At 33.5% G+C, this 23,485-nt stretch overlaps 2 protein-coding genes across 7 annotated transcripts; both read right to left on the bottom strand.

Annotated features, from left to right (window-relative positions):
- Positions 1-2,992: 2,992 nt before the first annotated feature.
- Positions 2,993-7,949, bottom strand: LOC135671252 (receptor-like protein EIX2). 2 transcript variants are annotated; one of them, XM_065179271.1, is made up of 2 exons: positions 5,093-7,949; positions 2,993-3,374 (listed from the first exon to the last, which is right to left on the bottom strand). In XM_065179271.1, the coding sequence occupies exon 1, from the start codon at positions 7,885-7,887 to the stop codon at positions 5,146-5,148; it is 2,742 nt and encodes a 913-aa protein (XP_065035343.1). In that variant the 5' UTR covers positions 7,888-7,949; the 3' UTR covers positions 2,993-3,374; positions 5,093-5,145. The 2 variants fall into 2 exon arrangements, with proteins under 2 accessions (XP_065035343.1, XP_065035342.1); XM_065179270.1 differs by lacking the exon at positions 2,993-3,374 and adding an exon at positions 3,576-3,822.
- A 4,586-nt stretch (positions 7,950-12,535) lies between these two features.
- Positions 12,536-16,675, bottom strand: LOC135671262 (probable LRR receptor-like serine/threonine-protein kinase At1g51820). 5 transcript variants are annotated; one of them, XR_010512681.1, is made up of 7 exons: positions 15,618-16,674; positions 14,389-14,606; positions 14,163-14,289; positions 13,608-13,676; positions 13,332-13,524; positions 13,052-13,115; positions 12,536-12,890 (listed from the first exon to the last, which is right to left on the bottom strand). XR_010512681.1 is itself a non-coding variant. In XM_065179289.1 (6 exons), the coding sequence occupies exons 2-6, from the start codon at positions 14,425-14,427 to the stop codon at positions 13,103-13,105; spliced, it is 441 nt and encodes a 146-aa protein (XP_065035361.1). In that variant the 5' UTR covers positions 14,428-14,606; positions 15,618-16,675; the 3' UTR covers positions 12,536-13,102. The 5 variants fall into 5 exon arrangements, 3 of the variants coding, with proteins under 3 accessions (XP_065035361.1, XP_065035359.1, XP_065035360.1); XR_010512680.1 differs by having other exon boundaries at positions 13,052-13,524; positions 15,618-16,672; XM_065179289.1 differs by having other exon boundaries at positions 12,536-13,115; positions 15,618-16,675.
- Between the last annotated feature and the right edge of the window lie 6,810 nt (positions 16,676-23,485).

The raw sequence follows: 23,485 nt of genomic DNA, 5'->3' as shown, positions 1-23,485 counted from the left end.
TCCTCTCATCAGACTTGCAAAGTTCGTTCGTCTCGGAGGACAAAAACAATAATAATAATAACAATCATAAAAGAAAACACTTCAGCTTGTACATGTTTGATGAGCATACATGATTTAAATCGAAAGATAAAACCATGCTTCCACCGGAAGAACCCACGAGTCCATGTGGGACATGCACCATCACCTACTTGAGTCAGTAGGTAGGCAAGACCATAGTTAGCAAGATGGAACCAACACACACACACAAAAAATTCCAATACGAACTTTAAGTCATCTGCTGTGCTATACTAACCTATTAAGGACTTTACAACATTTTAAATAGACAAAAAAGAGCAAACTTGATGAACTTATTTTAAGGAATACCAATGTGTTGAGTGTTAGGACAAAAAAAAAGAGCAAATTAGTGTTTTTAGGAAAACAATGTGAATTAGTGCTTTTAGGAAAATGACGTCGATTTAAAAAACTTTAATGATTTGAAAAACTTGATTTGATGGAACATATCGGAAATGATATCGAAGTATGCTTGACTTAGAGTAAACATAATAAGCAATTAAAACAGAAAAATAATAGTAATGAAGAGCATAAAGAAGATGCACACCAAATTTATAGTAGCTCGGTCGTCATGACTTACCTCCACTCTTGATTCCTCTTCACTCGAGGCCACCGACTTCTACTATTGATCTTCTCTCTAATGGGTGAAGATCAATTACCCTTATAACTCTTTCTCCTTTTCATAGGCTCAAGAGAGAACCTTTACACCTCTCTTTTAAACCTCACTTGTCCCTTAGAAAACTAACTCTAAGAGGAAAAGATTCTAAATCATAAGAGAGTTTCTAATATTTTTCCTCAAGTATTCTTTTCCCTATTTCTACTCAATTTCGTGCTTTTCATGTAAGAATAGCTAGGATATTTATAGACCCCAAATGACTTCAAAAATAGAGTAAAAAAAGGTCTCATCCTATGTTTCCCGAGTCCTAACGGTACAACCGCTTGTGTTGGGCAATACCACCGCCCAATCTAGTGGTACCACCGCTTGATAGTCTGGGAGACTATGTTTGGGCGATACCACCCCCTGACATACTAACACTAGGTGGTACCACCGTTTGACAGATTGGAAAAGTGTGCTCTTGATTTTTCCATCTCATAGGTTGTTCTACCTAATCTTAGGTCACTGAATTGACCTTCCACTTAACCTAAAACAGTCCCAACTCATGTCCAATGGGTCGCTATTTGAGTTTGCGTAGTTATACCTAAAACTAATTCAATTACGATCTAACCATGATCAATTAAGACACAACCGATTACAAGAATTCTATGTTGTTCGGTATTATTTGGTTCATACGGCGCTTTGTCCGATCCTTTCGTGCATCATTCTCTCCTTCCGCGTATTGCCTAATCAGCATATTGACCTTCCGTAACTTTCAATTTCCTTGGCACAATATCTGATCCTTTGGCCCGATGCCCAACTCATGGCATGAAGTCATTTTGGCACATCGACCAATCCTCTGACCCAACATCCAATCTTTTGATATGTTCAACTATGACCTAACGTTTGATTCCCCTACTTTAATCGATTTATCTTTTCATGATCAAAGATAGTCCTGCGTCACTCAAACACACATTAGATTATAACTTCATCAATTGATTTCATCATCAAAATTCAAGATTCAACATCGAGAACCGTATGATATTCTGTTGAGAAATCATTTGATGAATCTGAACTGCTACTAGACGAGGTTGATGATGAACATGTTGGAGTAGGATCTATCACTTGATTCCGTTGAGTGTTTAGTTTTAATGGAATCTAAATTTGTTTTTACCTTCATTGGTCTCCCAAATTCAATTTAGCTTTTTATCAAATATAATATTTATTTTAATAATAAATAAATATCCATCATTCATCAATTGTCCAAAGGTAAATAAGTTATGTGATAAAATAGGAATAAAATATTATCAAGGTATTTTACTTTCTTTTGAATTATCTTTACCTCAATTGTTCCTTTCGCTTTCATTGGATTTAAAGTGACAGACTCAACATTTGCGCCTGATATACTTTATTTTCTGCTAGAGTCTTTTAATATTTGTTTTACTAGGAAGACTTGATATAGAGTAGATGAACGGCTTGGATCAATCTTACCACTAAATTAGAGCTCTATTAATGGGATTTGTTTCTTTTATAAATATCATATGTATCTCTAGATTTTAAGAAAGAGAACAAGATTTGAAGAATATATATACATACATGTATGCTTCCGCTAAGAATATATATATATATATATATATATATATATATATATATATATATATATATATATATATATATATATATATATGAGTCATTGTTAGTTGGATATCTAGCCTTGGCATAATATAGAGATAACTTGCATATGATATGACTTTGTTTTCTATTCAAACTCTCTTAATATTTGTTTTGACTAGGAAGATATGACTTTGTTTTCTATTCAAAATCTCTTATATTTGTTTTGACTAGGAAGACATGATATAGAGTGAACGGATGACTTGGGTTAATCTTACTATTAAATTAGAGCAATACTAAAAGAATTGAAATGTCATTATTTTAGGAGCCATATTTAAGAAGTTTATTTCTTCTATAGAATAGATATTCTATATATCTTAGATTTTAAGAGAGAGAACAAGATGTAAAAAATACTTTAATTCCTTGGAGAATGATCCAAATCTTTAATTGATCTAACATAATAAAAAAAATTAATTTTTTTTAATAGACAAAAGTTATCAAATCATTTTAAATAGAAGAAATGATGATGACAGGTTTATTAGAAAAAAAATGAACTACCATATAATAATTCTAAAACATTATTTTCTATAATCTTTTGGAATACCATAGAAACTTTTAGCCCATGCTTTTAGATTTCCTGAAACACATTAGATAATTCAATGAGGAGGAACTAATCATCAAGAGGGGAAGCACTAAAATTTGTCGTCACGATACAATGAACTTATAAAGTGAACATATACCAACAAAAACACATGTTAAAGTGCTTTTATTTGATAATTAGCCCAAATATTGTAGAGGCTCCGTTTTGAGTTTCATCACCTCCAATTACATAGACATGTATGATAAGAAAACAAAAAGAGAAGAAGATCAACTTATGTGATTAAGATTAAAAATTTTAAGATCATCGGCTTTGGATGACAAATCATAAAAGAAATAACATTAAGCCACCTAAGTAATGAAATGGCGAGCTTCGAAAACAGAGCTTCGAAAAGGCGAGCAGGGATTTAGCCTCTATGTCGATCATGAAGAACTCACCTTCTTGGCGCAACTGTATCCATCTATTGGCTATTGATTCATGTCCATACTATTGGCTGCCATTCGGTCAAACTTCTCCTGCCTATTGGAGCATACAACACTCATTGGTTAAGGCTTAACTGATAGAGCTGTGTTAAGTTATCATTTTTATTATTCCATAAAGCTAAAGATGATAGAAACTAAGGGTTTTTAAGGTGATGGCAGAGTTGTTGTCAACATCTCCCTCTCTTAATCATTCATCATCACAACATATGTCATAATATTTTAACTACAGTTCCATAAGTTTTCATATGAGAATTGCAAGGTTTAAACTTGTACGTAACTTAAATCAAAATCCATGCACTTGACACAATACAAAACATATACGTCCATAATATCCAGCAACGACATATTGAGCTCTCAAACATAAATAAGTTCACCAAAGACATCCCACTAATGGATTATTACATCACAAGTCTCAAGAGTTTGAACCATAAACGATATAATTTATTGTCTCGATACATAATCGAATTCAATCTACTCGCAGGCATCTGAAAAAATTTAACAAAGATATGAGCAACCACAACTTAGTAAACACCAAAACTCATATATTAGCAAAATTTCTCATGGATGCATTTTATAAAACTATACACTTATATAACGGGCAAACATAACTTTACATGCTTTTCAAATCACAACTTTTTAGCTTAATAAGCACATAAGATAATATAATTTTTGAATACATTTGCATAACAAAACATAAGTGGATAGATTTCATTTTAATGCCAAGATTATTAATAATTAATAAAAAATCAGTATAAGTTTAGCTATTGCCTTCCTATTTAAATTCATCGATAGTCATAACTATAATAAAGGGCATATATTAAAATAAAAGTCGAAGTGCTAATGGCTATGACCATATTGTATCCTTGTGACAAGGATCAAAATCATATTTAATCTCCATTAATAGGTAATACATTTATCCTTGTGACAACAACAATTAATAAAGTCTGAATCAAAACCAACAAATCGAGAACAATTAACCATCATCTAAAATAACATATTGACACCTTATTTGAAATATGTCCAACAATATAGCATTGGAAAATATATTAATTAAATAATTTACTTATTTTAAACAAATGCAATATCGAAAATCTTATTTTCAAAAGCCAATTTAACGTTTGCAAATCACATAACTTCATTATTAACAAATATATTATTAAATTGGAAAACAAGTTAGACATAATCATTCGATACTTACGTTTATCATAGATTATTATAATTGATATAGTAATCAAAACTCTCCTTCTTTTCCGAATCATTCGAATAATATAAACCAATCCAATAAACAATCATAATATTTTCTTTCTTATGTGAGAATGACTATTTGTTTCTCTAAAATCACAACATACTCAATAATTTTAGAATAATTAATCTATAGCTCTATTTACTCTCTGATTGGTAGGGAATGAATAGGAATTCAAAATCATACATATATATATACTCTTTCAAATTTAAAACTTACTCTCTGAAGCATGCGCATGACAAAGTCGAAGTTTCCGATATTGAAAAGGCATGCACCAAGTGAATCGTGTAAGAGAGAAAAATCTGTTCTTGCACGATGTTATAATTATGCAAGCATCAAATAGAAGAAGAAGACCGTAAACAACCACATTACATAGAAATTGATCTCAAACTCCATAAATATAGCAGCCCATCCTTTCTTAAATCAACAATACAAATTCTTTTTTCATCTATCACAACCAACATCTAGGAATCCAAAATATCATATAAATAAAAAGTAGAGTGATGACATACCTTCTCCTCATCTACCGGAAAGCCTAGGATCATCCGCACTAGAAATTTTAGGATTAACGTCTCAACAATCGTGGAAGAATTAATTTCCATTGCACCCAAACCCAATCATACACATCATCGATGAAATGGAAATAAGCATGCCTCCATGCGTCTTTGAGGAAGAGAATACCACAAAATATCCAAAATCCCATCACAAATCCTAGTACCATGCTAATATAGAACCATAGCCAATCGGAAATCTCCTTCTTGTGCTCTTGTATATCAATTTGAGTTGTTTTATTATCAAAACAACTTTTGAAAGTAGGTGGTCCACATAAGTCGGCATTACCCATGTAAATGGATGGATCATTGAGTGTTTGAAGTTGACGACCAGATGGTATCATTCCCGAAAGATTATTATATGACAAATTCAAATAGCTCAAGAAATATAAAGCCGATAAGCTCTCAGGAATACTACCAGAAAGATCATTTATCGATAGATCAAGGGATTCTAATGATTTCATTCCTCCTATCTCCCAAGGGATTTTTCCTTGTAAATAATTTCTTGACAAATTTAAGTTCTTGAGTCCTGCAAGGTCTCCAATTCCTTTCGGGATCTCTCCGGTTAGACTATTATTTGAAAGATCCAAACTTTTCATAAGTTGCATGCTGCATTTTAAATAATGAAGATCTTGTCCCTTTGTAAAGACATCTAATTCAACAGTACAAAAATCATAATATTGTGATGTAGATCTCATGGCACTTAAATTACCAATGTTGTGAGGTATTGATCCAGAGAAATTGTTATTGGCAAGATCCAATATGTGAAGATGTTCAAATCGAACAAGTTGCCAGGGAATAACTCCAGAAAACATATTTGAACGTAGACGAAGTACGTGCATTTGTTGTAGATTTTCTCCCATCCATAGCGTTATACTTCCGACAAGATTATTTTGAGTCAGATCAAGAAACCATAAATTTGTACAATTTTTCAATGACAAAGGAACCTCACCCGAAAAACTGTTATTTTTTAGTTGCAATAGCCGAAGGTCACATAAAAATCCGATCGTGTGTGGAATTTCACCTGAGATGTGATTGTTGTCCAAAATCAAGAAATAAAGATATTCTAATGATTTTCCCAGACAATAAGGGATCTCACCAAGTAATTTGTTGTTCGAAAGGTCAAGATATTGGAGATATGTCCATTGGCAGATTGATGAAGATAAGCCACCGTCAAGCATGTTATGTGAGATTAACACAAAGTTAACATGGCGCCATATCGGTAATTGCCCTGTAAAGGAATTATTGGAGAGGAATAGAGTATCAAGTGTAGACGGTAGCATCGTAGGCAATGGACCTTCAAATCTGTTGGATTCCAAATGTAATATTTCCAACTTGGTGAACTTTAAAGAAGATGGCAGCTTGCCTCCTATTTGGTTGTTGGAAAGGTCTAAATATGTGATGGTAGAAGATGAAATATTCCCAAACCAAGCGGGCATTGTCCCTGCAATTTTACAGTCTGCCAAATGTAATTCTTCGATCTGCGTTTGAAACTGCAACCATTCTGGAAATTGAGGTCCCAACTGACATTTGGTTAAATCTACATATGTGAGTTGGAAAGGGGGGACCCAACTCTGTCCAATGGATATGGTGATGGAGTTGTCACGCAAGTCCAACACTTGCAATCTTGTAAGATTCTCAAAATGAACTTGTGAAAGGACACCTCCAACAGAATTTCCAGCGAGATTCAATTCGGTGAGATTAGAGAACTTACCAACGGAGGAAGGCATGGAACCGTTGAATAAATTATATCTGAGATCCAAAATGATGAGATTCGTCATTTGCTCCAGCCAACCGCTCAAATTTCCTGTCAATTGGTTGTCCGACATATCTAATTCTTCCAGTCTACGGAGATCAACTATGGATCTTGGCACGGTACCCTCGAGTTGATTGTCTCCTAGATCAAGAAAAGTAAGAGAGCCCAAGTCTCCAATTGCATCAGGAATAACCCCATGGAACCCAGAATTCTGAAGATCAAGATGGGTAAGACCACTAATATTCCACAACCATTTGGGTAAGGTGGAGCTGAAATTATTATTGGAGAGATCAAGGACGGTAAGAGAGGAGGTGAAGTTGACGTGGACAACATAAACCGGGATGCTATTAAGACCACCGTAAGTCATGTTTAACACCTGGAGGGACGGCAGCATGTTCACCGACGAGAACCAATCTGGGACATCGGTTAGGTTCAACCCGCTCAAGTCCAGGTGCTTCAGGGAGGTAAGATGAGAGAGCCAGTGGAGGTTGTCAACATGGGATGAAAAATCTAAAGCATCGCTTAGATCAAGAACGTAGAGGCTCGACAGGTTCCCCAGCCGAGCAGGTATTCCTCCCATGAATCGTGTAGAAGATAGATTGAGGTATCTCAGTTTCTTGAAGGAGCCGATGAATTCCGGCATGCGGATCCCAATGAAATAATTGAAGCTAAGATCCAGGCGCTCCAGATGTGATAAAGCAAGTAATGACGAGTTCATCATCCCCTCACCGCGTAATGCCCAATCATATGTATTGGTGTTTCGGAGGTCCAGCATGACGACGTGGCCAGTGGTGGTGTCGCAGGCCACTCCCTTCCATGTGCAACAGTGGTGGCCCGTCCAAGAAGATAGCCGGTTATGGGTGTCGTGGATGCCGGCTTTGAAGTCCAACAGTGCCTCCCTCTCCATGCTGAAACACCCAATTGTCACCGTGGCCCGGTGGAGGAGGAGGGCCAAGAGGCACAACGACAATGATGATAAGAAGCGTAAAGGGAAACCCATGGCGCGCAGTTTGATCTCCCTCCCTACCTAACTACTTACTCCAAGCCGCCACAGTCAGAAGAACAGGATGAAGGTGGAGGTGCATGCTATGTGTGGTACCCATTATCCATGATATATAAATTGGGCATAGCTCACTCAGCTTGCTTGCTATGTGTGGTTGGAATAATAAATTAAACTTTGTGGTTAGATAGAATTTTGATTTATGAATTCTATCCAAGATATAATTAAAACTGAAACCTTAAGTTTACCCTTTATAAAATAAGAGCTCATGTAAAGTAACACTTTAGGTATAAAATTTGAGATGAGAGATGAATTAAAATAGATTAAAGATTTTATATTAAATACATAATTTTTAATTTTGAACTCGCTTCCTTATTTTTTTTCTCTATCGTCACTTTCAACATAACATCATGTGACGTAAGAGTAAGGGCCAAGTTTTTGTTCCATCATCGTAGGGGTAAAACGATAGATACGTAAGGATGAAAGCCGCCATGATTAATACAGCTTTTTGGAAACTGATAGCATCGGTCTCAATTGGTGGGATAAGCACTGTTTGACAGACGAGCGGTGACTTGATTGATGCAGATAAGATGAGTGGTGAGAAGCCTCACATCCCTAAGCTGCATTCCATGGATTCTTTTTCTACACGTCGCTGGCCAAGAAGACTTTGACTTGCGGTAAATTAGAATTTAGATTAGAGTTCTAAATAGAAAAATTAATTTTTATGAACATAAGGATGCGCCAAACAAACTACAATTTGACTTGCAATTAACATCTATCATTTTCTCTTCTTCTTTCAAGTGAATATTGGCTCTCTCAAATCTTAAGCAGCACATCAAGCATAATTTAGTGTACAATCTTAACAAAACTTGCATGCGTTGGTTGAAGCTTGGATTGTCATAAAGACAATTTTAAGAAAGAAAGTGCCTCATCTGCAGCGTAATATGTTTTCTAGATCCTTAAAGAGTACTGTATTCCCCCTCTTTTAGAAGCATCCTCTTGGTATAACTTTTTTGTCTAGGAAAGACGTCAATTAATATCATGGACGAGCGTGCTTCGTAAGGAAAGATATACCAAAGAAAGTTAATTGGGATAGCTACTCAACACGATCGGGTAACCAACCACTTAGGTGAGTGGGCAAGACTCGAGAACTTTACAAGTCTTCCATGTCTACTGGTGAAATGAAGAAGATGACTTGCATGCTGTGTGGAAGAAGTTGGCATTTATTGGAGTTGATTCCGTCGTCGATTGGGCTGACAGGTCAAGTCTTCTTCGTGCAGAAGTGGAGATCAAAAGTAGACCATGGAATCGGAGAATTTTGCGTGCATCCCTTTCCTCATCAGTTGCTGCTTTATAAACCATGAATGTTGGCTTTGTGATTTGACCGGCCATACACCTCCACCTTCTTCCTGTTCTTCTGATTGCAAGTGGGGGTTTTTAACATGGAGAGGGAGGTTTTGGAATTAAACTTATTAACTTATCATAAAGAAATTCAATTTGTATCAAGAGAAAAAATAAATTAAATATCTAAGAACAAATCAAAAACTATTGGTTAGAGGTTTTTAGAAAAGAATGATTTATTTTAAATATAATTAATATAATGTATTTATGGGACTATATAAACCTTGGGTCATGAAACATAAAGTTTTAAAATTGTGAAGAGTTTTGAGTGAAAGATAGAGCATTTTGCCTTGTCCTACTTTTCGATTGTGTGATAGCCATCATCTTACTCTTCCATTGTGTGATAGTCATATCTCTTTTTACTATCAAGTTCAACATTTGCTATTAGAGCTTAGGTTAAGTTATGACCTCTTCTTCAAGCATCACTCAACTCTAAATCTTTTGATTAACAAAAGAAAATCATGACATGTGATAACAAAGAAATTTTCTCAACTACATAGCAGATGAGATTTTCTCAATTGCACGAGGAAATCTCGCTGCTCCATTGAGGAAATCCTCTCATTCATCATATATAAATAGGCACCATATAATACTAATTGAGATGTGTTTTCCTTGTTTCCATCATTTCACTCTTTGTTTTATCAATATGGTAAATCTAAATGAATGTTCTTCTAGACTCTCAAGATGTATGAGAATTTGTAGAATATGAATTTGTTGAATCAAGTTCAATAGAATGAGCAATCAATATAGAAATAAAAAAATAACTCAAAAAATAGAAGAAAAGAGAAAATGATTTTGTTCACAATTTGAAGTCATCACTCTAGTAAATACTTCAAAAGTATTTGGTGGTGTGGATCAAGTAAAATAGCTTCGTCTATAAGTTTTACTAGTTGATTTTGCAAAATTACAATAAGATATTTCTAGATCTATTTCTAATTACTTCTCAAAAGTCATTTCTATTATTTATTAAATGAGACAAAATGGTGAACAAATAAGTGATGAAAGAGTAATAGAAAAAAAGTACTAAAATCTCTATATCCAAAGTTTGATTTTATTTTTATAGTGATTAAAGAGTTTAAAGACTTAGAACAAATATCTTTAGAACAACTAATAGGTTTTCTTCAAGTTTATAAATAAAGACTTACAAAAAGAGGAGAAGAAAAATATATATAGTAAACACTATAAACGTTTACTCTTGAAAATAAATGTAAATTAAAATCTCGAAGAGAAAAAGGTAGTGGACAAAGAGGAAGAAGTTACAGAAATCAAACCAATTAAAAATCTCAAAACAATGAAGGTGATAGAAAAAATTTTAATCGAAAAGGCTAAGGTTATGGTTGAGGATGTGACCGAGGTCGTGGATGTGATAAAAATTCTAAAAGGTCTGAAATTCAATGCTATGTTTACAAAAGGCATGGACATACTCCTAATGACTTATAATAATAATTTGAAGAAAGATTAATCTATGACATAGTATGAAGTTTTGTTGAGAAAGAAAAGAACCAAAATCAAGTTTTGTTAATAACTTGTAATAATTTGAAGGAAGATCAGTTTATAACCTAGTATCTAGATATAGGAGCTTCAAATCACTTGTGTGGCATCAAAGAACTATTTTCAGAAATGGATACAAGTAATTCCAAGAACATTACATTTTGTGACCTATCTCAAAGACTTGTAAAAGACAATGGTAAAATTTTTCTTAGATTTAATAATGATAAAAAAATATATGTTTCAAATGTTTATTATGTTCCTAATATAAAAAATAATATTGTGAGTTTCGAGCAACTACTTAGATGTGAAAATGGTGAAGAACAAAATGTTTCCTTTACATTTATGCATATTTGATTGGTCAAATGATTTTAAAACTGATATTGAAACCACTTCTACATTATGGTATCTTAGATATACTTACTTAAATTTAAGACTTTGAAACTTCAAGTATAATACGGTGACAATAATATTATGAAATTGATAGCCCATCAAAGTTATGTGAAGTATATGTCATCCACAAGCAAGAAAGAAACACTTTCAAATTAAGAAGAACAAAAAGAGCATGATATCGACTTGATCTAATGCACTCAGATGTTGGCCGTATCAATCTAGGAAGTATGTATTTTTTTTACTTTTACTGATGACAATAGTGGCAAAACTTAGGTTTACATGTTAAAGGAAAAAAAAATTTAAGCAAATTTAAAGAATTTAAGAATTTGATGGAAAATCAAAGTGGTTATAACATTAAATGTTTAAAAATAAACAAGGATGATGAATATTAAAGAAATTTAAAAGTTTTTATAGAAATAATAGAATTTTACATCAATTCACCATATCATGCATGCTTCAACAAAATAGTATCTTAGAAAGAAAAAATAAGGCTATACATATTATAGTATGATGCATGAAGAAAAGAAGAATTCCTAAAGAATTTTGGGGAGATGCTATTGCTTGTGCAATTTATTTGCTTAACAGGTTTTCAACAAAGTGAATTAGTAATATTACACTAGAAGAAGTATGGAGTTTATATAAATCAATATCTCTTAAATGTTGCGGAGGTCAATATGTTAATTGGGTAATACGTTGAACGAGAGGACGATACGACGAAGGGTAGATGAAACGCTGGACAAACCAATGACATACCAGATTCATGCTTTGTAATTAATTATATCTTGATTGAAGTAGTTTATAATGTAATTAAGTTGGTTTGTAGTGAAACTATACCAACTTAATTAAGGTCCCATTGAACCTAATCTAGGGCTAAGTTGGACTCATTCGGAGGCTCATTCAATGACCCAAAAGTCGGGTCAGGCGATGATATTGCTAGATTAGATAGTGGAATCGCCAAAGGCTCAGTCTCCAAGACCCATTCTCTGAGACTGTTAGGTGGTGGTATCGCTAGACTGGACGGTGGTACCACCTAGTGTCAGATAGTATTGACGGTTGTACTACCAGTACCCTGAAGACTTGGGATAAGACTATTTTTTACTTCAAATTTGAATTCATTTAGAGCCTATAAATATCTCACTCATCCCTGCTCGATTAATACAAAAAACTGAGAACAAAATTGTGTAAAAATACTGTTATAATTCCTTAAGAGTTCTCTTTCTCTAGCTTTATGTTTTAAATTCAATTTGAGAGAAGGATAAGAGAATTATAAAGATTATCTTGTAAACCAGTGAAAATGAGAAAAGAGTTGTAAGAGAGTAATTGGTCTTCATATGTTAAAAGAAGATAAATAGTGGAAGCCAATAGCTTTGACGGAGGAGGAATAAAAAATAGACGTAAACTACTATAAACTTGATGTGCACTCTTTCTACTCTTCGTTACTATGTTTTCTGTTTTAATTGCTTATCACATTTGCTCAAAGTTAAATACACTTTCGATATCATTTCCGATACAATTTCACTGAAACAGTTTTTTTTTTTTTTTCAAATCGATATCGTTTTTTCAAAAGCACTAATTCAGCCCGATTCGATCCTAACAGATCGTATCCATTCGAGAAGTGACACCTTTTTTTGTTGCTCCAACACAGCTGATAGGCCTGTAACCAGTTCCAGAACAACTAATATACATCACTTTTTTCAGTCAGCTGGAAGGTAGCAGAGTACCTGAAAAAAGAAATGTATCAATGTAGTACTTGGTAACTAGTATGATACTTTTGGAGAAGAAACTAAGAAGATTGAATATTGTTTTGACTTGACTCATACATTAATTTAACATGATTCCTATGAATATTTTATAGATGTAAAAGGGGCAAAAATAACCATACCAGAAAGGTCCAACAATTGTTCGTGATTTTCCTCTCCTCTTGTAAAGTTAGCTAAGAAAGAAATCTGCATCACATTTGGAAAAAGAAGTTTTTTTTTGTGATTTCTTCTCATTGTGATTCTACATCATTCTCTTTTTCATTTAGTTGCCAAAGTAATTCTTAGATTCTCTATAAAACAAATTAAACCGACTTGTCAGTAGAGAGACAATCAAGGAAATCCTGAGCAATTCACACTGCAAATATTATTATCTGGCAAACTTCTGTGAAGTAGAAAACATACTCGGGATCTATGTATCCTGGAGTGCCAGCCACAATATCAGTAGATACGTGAGTCTGGGCATCGGTCAGGAAAGGCTTTGACAGCCCAAAATCTGCTACCTTTGTCTCAAAGTCATATGTTAAGAGGATATTGTTAGTCTTCACATCTCTATGGATTATAGGTGGCACACATCCCTTGTGTAGATACTCCAGACCTGTTCATAAATTGTTCAGTGGAACAGAAAGTGAAAATTTGAAAAGATAGATATATAAAAAGCAATACCAATTGAAAGATCACCTTGTGCGACTTCCACTACTATCCGAATTCGTTCTCTCCAACTCAATGTTTGGCTATTTCCAGTTTTATCTGTAAAATGAACTCCATCAATTCAGCATAACGTAAAATTAACTCAAGAATATTATGTTGCACAGTTCTGTAAGGACCGGATGAATTTGACAATGCAATAAAGATTCTGAATATGTCTCAGATACAGTAAAGAACATTTTATCTATAGAAAAGAAGGTGCAGTTAAGAATCTAAAATGTTTATAAAAAATGAAAAATTGTACTGGATAAGTCAGTTACACTAAGCTCCAGAATCTTGACAAATAATGATCAGGGTACTGTTTTTGCTAGAAGAAAAAAAAAACTAACATGATAATATTTTATCAATTGCATTAATTCAATCCAATGATAATGTATGACAAAGGAAAGAGAGAAATTCTAGGTAGAGATTGAGAAATATACTGTCGAAAGATGCGACATTTTCGGGTAAAGCAACTTAAACTGGATTCAATCTTCTCCAAGCATGCAGTAGCTCAGATCATAGAATACTATTCAACATCTTTTTTACCTGAAAGATGATCTCTAAGACTTCCACGAGCAGCATATTCATAAACAAGTCCAAGTTGATTGCTGTCTCTACAGTACCCGATCAAAGACACTAAGTTCCTGTGATGGACCCTCGATAAGAGAAGAGCCTGCAACCCAAAGAGGAAGATATATACTTAATTTCATCCATAACCTATTTGTTCATTAAAATGCTAGTCCACCAAAATGCATTCATATAGATTGCATACCTCGGCTTGAAACTCCTCAGATGATGTCCCTTTGACCATCCGATGTGAGTGCAAAAGTTTTACTGCAGCTTCAGTGCCATCATGCAATCGACCATGGTAAACATTCCCAAACCCCCCCTTTCCAAGTACAAGATCAAAATTGTTGGTGATGGCCTTCAATTCATCATATGTAAATCGATGGGTTTCGGGTATAGCAAGCGCGTCTTGAATTGGCGGTGCTATTATTTCATTAAAAGAAACAAAAAAGAGTGCTGTTAACACTGCTTCTCATTGTAATGAAGGTGAAGTTGCTAGTACAGAATTCCAAAACATGCATCCGCAAGTCACTTGTAACCTCCAGAGAGAAATTTCATGAGCTATGATTCATAATAACTCATATACCTACCGATGATCACTTTCCATTGTCTGTATGTTAAATATGTCCAGGATCATGTAATTAATTTAGAAAAGTTGTGTAGATAATTCTAAAACAGACTCTATAATAATGAGCGTAAAGAACATTGATGAGCCTAAAACACACTTTACAAATACAAAGGTGAAAAAGTTAGCCAAAAATTAACTGACTTAATTTTATGCAATCACACTTATATACAAGGTTTGTCAAGCTTTGGTAGAATGGTAGATAATAAATTATTATTTATCAACCCACTAGTTGTTGATAAGTTTGTATTACACATGGCTTAAAAATTGACTCATTTAATCTTGATCTATTTGATAAAGAACTTAGCTTTATCAAAATTTTAATCTCAGGCAGAATTTAGACAAGACTAGAATTGAAAAAGATCAGCATAATTACACCCCAAATCAGAGTTGGGAAGGTTCATCATAATGAATGGTCTTATGGAATAGAAACTTCCCTTGAAGTAGTGTGTGGTATCAAGTATCAACCATAAGCTTACATCTGTTTTAGCTGTTCGCTCCAACTAAACCATAAAAATATTTAGATAAAGATGTTGTTTGGATGCTAACATCTAAGGCAGATACAGTAACCAAGCAAGAAATCCTTGCTTTACGCGTCTCACTTTTGTTACCGTAGATAAAAGAGAAAAAAAATCTTTTCAGCAATAAAAGAAGTTATTTTTCTCTCTGATATCAGAGAAGACATGTCCTGATATTATACAGGTAAGAGTTCTATCTCACATCTAACATTGCCTTTCGTTGAAAAAGAGAAGGACATAATACAACATAATTGTATGTTTATAAGCTATTACTTGCTTAAAACCACTTACATAATTTTGTTGTAGATTTTCTTCTCCTCAAGAAGAATAAAAGCAATGATAGGAGCAGCAGTATAATCAGCGCTGGGACGACAGAGATCAGCACAATGGTGACTGTAGCAAGCTTCCTTCCTTCGCTGCCAATTTGACATGTACTATGACAGAGACATATATCGGGATTGTTGTCCACTCTTTGCAGAACATAAAGTTAATAAGACATTAGTATTAGGTAGAAGGAATTGTGGGAAGATTTGGGATGTTAGACTACAGCACAAACCTCAACTCAAGCAATCCTTTTGATTGTCCATCACACAAAGAAGCTGGAATAGACCCATTGAGTCGGTTATTTGACAAAATTCTGCAAAAAGTTTGATATTGCTCAACCATTAGCATATAATATGTGGAGAGAGAAGTCCTGAAGCATGCGCACGACAAAATTGAAGTTTTCGATATTGAAAACGCATGCACCAGGTGAATTGTGTAAGAGAGAAAAATCTGTTCTTATAGCACAGTGAGTGATGTCAATTCTTCTAAAGAGGGCGGTATTGGGCCTGTTAAATCATTGTTTGACAAGTCCCTGAGACAAAATACATGGATTACATTAGTTATTGATATGTTTTCATAAGAAATTTCATTAAGAAAAAAAGTAGCTACATGTTGATCTCTATAACTTTGGTCCTTTGAAACCAGATTTCATGAGTAAAGCCATATTAGAAGCAAAACACAACAATAGTGTTTTGGTTTAGTTCAGTTTGGATGATATAGGATGTGGTTAAAGAAAACCCCAAGCTAATGCTTTGGTTTGTAAACTGGTCCATCTGCATTCCTAATTTTGGCAACTAACATGAAAAAACAAAAGCCTTTTGTTTATGGAGTTAGAAAAAGGAGATTAGAAGTGAATAAAATACACATGTAAAAGGGTAACAAGTCAATTTCATGCAACATCTACAAATTGTTCTCAAGTTCTCTGCATGATGTTGCTAGCCAGCAGCCTCCGACGATAAATTTAGAAACTTACAAATAGTTTAAGGGCCTTCAGATTAGCATAAGTATTTGGTATAGCACCATTCAACCCATGATAAGAGAGGTTTCTGTAAAAGAAAATAAAGTAGAAATCATTACATCAGAATCAGTGCTTTTTATTGATGTCTTTTAAAACAACCAAATCTTGGAGCTTACAATGAGGTGACTCTTGGGGTACCAGAGCTTGAGTAGGTGCAATTCACTCCACTCCAAATGAATTGCTGCGGAGCACAAGGATCACCCTGCCATATGTTCATCTGATATAATTTCTTTATCCCCATCATAGCATCAGCTGTTAATTTTACAGGTTAAGCCAATGTCCACCATACTGAATTCAAACTATTGTGAAAAAAATCCAAGGTTGGCATGTAATCGGATGCATGCCATATAGATGATTATTGTAGCCCCCTCGAAACAAATTTTAATATTCATTTCAAAATAGTAAATGGGCATCATGAAGCATTTTGACACAACTCTGCCCGGAAAAATGTTTCACATGCATGAGCACACCTACAGCCACACCTTATATGATTTGGTTTAAACAATAGAATTTTGATCACTGAAAATCCTGATGTTGTATAATCTTACCATTGATATTAATATCCAAATTGTGTTTGACCTAGCTTATGAATAACTATCTTGAAATGATATTTACAGGCACAACAGAACCATTAGATACATCACTTGTTGTTCGGTAATCCAGTCATTTTATATATTGTCAATCTCAGTCATATATATTGTTGTCAATCTAACTTTTGTTTGTCATTTCAGACATGCCAAATCACCACGAGAAGTAAAAGCGCAGAAGAATATAAATTATGATTTCTGATAATGCATGGTTCAAGTGCCTGGACTCAAAAAGAATAATTAACATTTTTTCCTGAAAAGTATGCATATCCTCTGAACATAGGATTGATAGTTATGCATAATATCTCAAACATTTCAATGCAATAATCAAGTCTTTGGGATTACACTCCAAGTTGACCAAATGGATCCCTAAGTTCGTTCCCGTAGACTGATTATTTTAACAAAGGTAGCAGAAAATGTGCTTCATTTTACCAATGCTAAAACAAAATAAAGGAAAGAAACAATGTATTCATCTTCAACTTAATATGTAAACTTCAAATCAGCAATCGACTAAATAAGCAAACAACTTATTGTATATGTTCAGGTAAGACACCAGTGAGATGGATAATGCACGGTTTTATGCCAATAACATACTACACTTTTTTCCTTCAGAAAACGGATAAAAGGGGGGGAAAGCATGAATGGCCACATTGCATGTTAGGCTTCCAAAAGTGTGCAGGTAATTAAGAAGAAAAACACAGTTATTGACCGGACTAGAGCAATGGATGTCCAAAGTAGTGGTGGGATAGCATACCATTGGCTGCATCTGTTGCCAAAACTGAAAGATTAATAGGAATGTAAACCTCAGCAGCATTGAGGATGGGGGGAAGGGTGGAACCGGCCACCCTTGTCAGATTAAAATAACCTTCTAAACCTGGGTACGCCAGCTGATGGATGAAATGGACATGAGTTGCCAGTAGATATGCAGGACTGATGTTATCACTATCGGGTTCCCCATCTGCTCGCACCAGAAAAATTCTACTTCCATTCCCACTTAAATAGTCGAAATCAGCAAAGTGCAAATAGATATAGAATGTTGTTTGAACACTCGAATTGAGGCCATAGCCCAAGGAATGTTGCAATGCAAAATTATCTGCAGCAACAGTTGCAGTCCCCATGACCACGCCTGGGACCTCATAAGCATCACCACGAGTGGTCTTGATTCCCAAAGTACTGCTTGTAAATTTTCATGTTTCACAACCCATAATATAACTGTTGCAAGGATCCCATGTCCTATCATATTTATCTTCCGGATACCAGTACAGCATGAAATTTGTTAACCAATCTATAATATTAATACAGATATGATTTTGATAGATTCAACCACTTTTCAAGGGCATAATAAAGAGAGATTATGCTAGTCGTGTTTGTTAAGACTCCTCCTTCGCCACACACGACAATGTTAATCATTGTCCTCATCGAGTTTGCTGTCCTCTCCCAAATTGTGGTAATTACCTCCTGGGATCTCCTATTTCTGCTCACTTATCTGCTGTCATCTCCCAAATTGTTCTTCGTGTCTAACTTGTGTAATTAAAGAACCATAATTACGGTATTGTTCATTGTAATTTCGCTTCTATAGATAATTAAACTTGGATCTTAATTGGGTTTGATTTAGTCTAATAGTCTTTTCTAGCGATGAACACTTTTACTGGACATCTGTGGTTAAAATTGAGAGTCAGTTTAATCAAAATTGTAATCGAAGAGCATACAGAGTCAATTACTTCTACAGTGCAAATGAGTCTTTATGTTTGTTACAATTTTTTGAGATAACCACAAACAGATTATAACACTTTGTTCCCTTTATAGAAGATGAAGGCTCCATCCCTTTCCAAATTTTCAGTAGTGATTCGGCCTCAAAAGAACTACCCTAAGCAATGAATAAAGGAAAGCTAGGAGAAAACCCTCGGGTTCAAGAAATCCTCTTTCTCCATGCGAGGCATGAACAATGTACAATCCGTATGGGAGAAGAAATTTCAGCAAGCATGGAATTGAAGGTCTGCGTTTACCTGACGGTGTCGTTGGTGAGGGATCCCAAGTTGTAGCGACTGTAGAAGAGTAGTGCAGCGGATTGATTCGCGTGCTGGTACGCCAGGTGGTTGTCGATATGCCTCAACTCCAGCAAAGATATGAACGGCGTTCCCGAACCAATGTTGGCCAGGCATATCGACAGGGAGTCGGACGGGGCGGCAGTAATAATCTCGGCCCGGTAAAGTGCGAACGCCTTGGTGATGTTGATGCTTACGCCTTGGTGATGTTGATGCTTCGCCAGAGGTTGACACCGACATAGAGATCGAATAGCAGTGGTGGGGCGACGGAGTCGCTAGAGGCTTGGCCGTCGTCGTAGTTGCCATGAACGATGGAGGCCCTCACGAGATACCTGTCCCCTTCCTTCAACCCGGGCACGGCGTAGCAATTGCGAGTTCCGTCGGGAAAGCTTCGAACGGTGAACCACGGACGCACCTTTGTAGGATCCTCGATGAACCATTGAGCGATTCTGACGTTTCTACCCGTGTCGATGTATCCTTCATCGACTTCCGCGAATCCTGCACAGATGATTTGGGTTGGATCTTATATTTGTCTATTTTTAATTATACTTTTAATTCTTTTTTTTTTCAGAATAAAATAGTTATGAAGAACTAAAAAAGATAATTATATATATATATATATAAGCTAATTATATACACATGCAGTAGGACTTTTAATTCTCTTAGATCATTAGTTCTCTAATGGACTTGGCATTTAGTCGAATCCTCCCACTCTTAAACTAATTTAAGAATTAGAAGGTTTTATCAAGTACACCATCAATGTAATTTTATACCGTCTCTATCAAGAGTAGATATGGATTAAGATCATGGTTGGTTATGAACGATTATTTCATGTAGAACAATCAAAATCTAAATTAATAATATGTAATCTAGTAATATATTGTTGAGAGAGAAAAAAAAAAAAAGGGAGAAAATTGGGAGAGAAAACAAAAAGAGGAGCAGCAGCGTAGGAGACTGAGTATAAGAAGAAAGAACGGAAGAAAAGAGAAGGAATACAGAATAAAAGAATCAAATATATTTGGAAATCTGTGGTCATCATCAATAGATTGCAATTCAAATGGAGTCACCATGAGAACGCAACACCAGAGAGAGATCCATGGTGACAAGCAAAAGTACCTGGTTGACCATTCACCAGAATCACTGCTGCCAACCAATATATATATATATATATATATATATAGAGAGAGAGAGAGAGAGAGAGAGAGGAGTTGTTGTTACTTGATGTCCAATTCATGACTTTGAAATAATGTAGAGAGGGTTGGAGTCAAATAGAGTTTGACATGACTTTATTTTTTTGGTAGAGTCTTTCAATATTTGTTTTACCGAAAAGATTTGATATAGAGTAGATGGATCAATCTTACCACTAAATTGGAGCAATATTGATGGGTTGGGATGTCATCCTCTTACCACTAAATTGGAGTCATATTAAAAGGGTTTATAAATATTATATATATATTTAGATTTTAAGAGAGAGAGAACGAGATGTGAAGAATATATATATATATATATATATATATATATATATATATATATATATATATATATATATATATATATATATATATAAGAGATGACATGGAGTGACAAGTGAACGTTTGCATTTTATATGATTTTGTTTTCTCTTCAGAGTATCTTAATATTTGTTTTGACTAGAAAGACTTGATATAAAGTGGATTGATAACTTCGATCAGTCTTATCCTTAAATTGGAGTAGTATTAAAGAGGTTATAATATCATCATCTCGAGAGCCGTATTGAAAGGGTTTATTTCTTCTATAGATATTCTATATATCTCTAGGAGGATAAGATGTGAAGAATACTTTGATTCTTCCCGAGAGAAAGATATAAATTATTTGATATTTATGGAAAAAGATATATAAGGAGAGTTGTGCTTGAATAAAGATGACCCAAGTCTTTATTGATCTTATATAATGAAAATTTTAATTTTTTCTATAGAGGTAGACTAATGTTGTCAAATCATTTTAAATAAAAAAATTGATGATAACAGATTTATTAGAAAAAATTCTGAACTACCATATAATAATTCTAAAACGATTAAGAAAGATGAGTACCACTATATCATTATCTATAGTATTTCGAATCCCAGCTAATTCAAGGAAGAGAAACTAACAATGAACAAATACCAACAAAAACAATGTTAAACAAATATTGCAACGGTTCCTTTTCATAGTGAGCTCTCAAACACAAATAAGTTCACCAAAGACATCCCACTAATTGGTTATTACATCACAAGTCTCAAGAGTTTGAACCATAAACGATTTAATTTATTACCTTCATGCATAACCAAATTCAATTTACTCGTAGGCATCTGAAAATTTTTTAATGTAATCTTTAAAACCATTTGTATAACAAATCATAAGTGGATATATTTCATTTTAATGCAAATATTATCATTCACTAATGATGAATCAGTATAAGTATAACTAAGCTTTCACATCTAAAATTCATCAATAGTCATAACTATAACAACATATATCTAATGGCTATAACTATATTACATCCCATAACAAGAATCATGAGATATAATATATAACCCCATAAGAAACTAGTTTAAGAACTTAAGGAATATATAACCCCAATTGGTAAGATCCAAATTAAAACTAACTAATTGAACAATTAATCATCATTTAAATTAACATATTGATTCATAATAACTCCTTATGTATCATTTGAAATATGTCCAACAATATAGCATTCGAAAATATAATAATAAAATATTTTAAATATTTTAAACAAATGTAATATTGACAAGCTTATTTTCAAAGTCAATTTAACATTTGCAAATCACATAACTTCATTGTTAACAAATATATATTATTAAATTGGAAAATAAGTTAGACAAAATCATTCCATACTTACGTTAATCGTAGATTATTATAACTGATATAGTGATCGACATTCTTCTTCTTTTCCTAAATCATTCGAATAATATAAACCAATCCAATAAACAATCATAATATTTTCTTTTTTAATCTGAGAATGACTATTTTTTATCTAAGATCACAACATACTCAATGATCTTAGATTAATTAATCTATAGTCCTATTTACTCTTTGGATAGGGAGTGAAAGGAATTCAAAATCATATATTACTCTCTTGATATAAAAATATCATCCTTATTAAATCTCACACCGTTTGTTTTTCTTTTTCTTTTCTCCCTATGCCAAAGCCACCCCTCGCTTCCTCTGTGTCCAATCCACACGCTAGTCAAATTATAATATCTATTCTATCATTTTGAAAATAATGTGTTTGTTCCTTTAAACTCAATATAGTATATTTTTAGACTATATCTTAGTACAGAAACTCGGTTGTATGTTCTCTTCTTTTTCTAATATTTTTCTACTTTAAAACAATGAGCCAACTCTTGCATGATGTTATGATTATGCAAACATCAAATAGAAGAAGACCCAAATTACATAGAAATTGATCAATACCTATATATATATATATATATATATATATATATATATATATATATATATATATATATATATATATATATATAGTATCTTAATATTTATTTTGACTAGAAAGACTTGATATAAAAGACTTGATATTTATTCAAAAATATAATAATAAAATATTTTAAACAAATATAATATCAACAAACTTATTTTTAAAGCCAATTTCACATTTACATATCACATTACTTCATTATTAACAAATATACATTATTAAATTTGAAAACATGTTAGACAAAATCATTGGATACTTACTTACCTAAATTGTAGACATTTATAATTGATATAGTCATCAACACCCTTCTTCTTTTTTGTAAATTAGTCAAATAATATAAACCAATCCAATAAATATATATTTGTTCTTTTATATATTTATATATATATATATATATATATATATATATATATATATATATATATATATATATATATATATATATATATATATATATATATATATATATAAGATAATTATATACACATGCAGTATCATCATGTAATGATCAATTCAGTAGGAAAATTTATTATTATTATTTTTTTTATTGATTATAATAATCTTAGATCTCACTATATAAAGATTCCTCAAGTATATTTTTTGAGATCTAAATTCTCTTAGATCATTAGTTCTCTAATAGGCTTGGCATTTAGTCGAATCCTCCAACTCCTAAACTAATTTTATACCGTGTCTGTGTTAGGAATAATTAT

Source organism: Musa acuminata, unplaced genomic scaffold (assembly GCF_036884655.1).
Source record: "Musa acuminata AAA Group cultivar baxijiao unplaced genomic scaffold, Cavendish_Baxijiao_AAA HiC_scaffold_1138, whole genome shotgun sequence".
Lineage (NCBI taxonomy): Eukaryota > Viridiplantae > Streptophyta > Magnoliopsida > Zingiberales > Musaceae > Musa > Musa acuminata.
This window is presented reverse-complemented; position numbering and strand designations above follow the sequence as displayed.

Coding starts and splice junctions, on each gene's coding strand:
- LOC135671252 (XM_065179271.1), bottom strand. CDS start 7,887: ATGGGTTTCCCTTTACGCTTCTTATCATCATTGTCGTTGTGCCTCTTG.
- LOC135671262 (XM_065179287.1), bottom strand. CDS start 14,427: ATGGTCAAAGGGACATCATCTGAGGAGTTTCAAGCCGAG. Junction 13,677..14,162: donor TCTTAGAGATCATCTTTCAG/GTAAAAAAGATG, acceptor TTCATTTTACAG/ATAAAACTGGAAATAGCCAA. Junction 13,525..13,607: donor AGTAGTGGAAGTCGCACAAG/GTGATCTTTCAA, acceptor ATTTATGAACAG/GTCTGGAGTATCTACACAAG.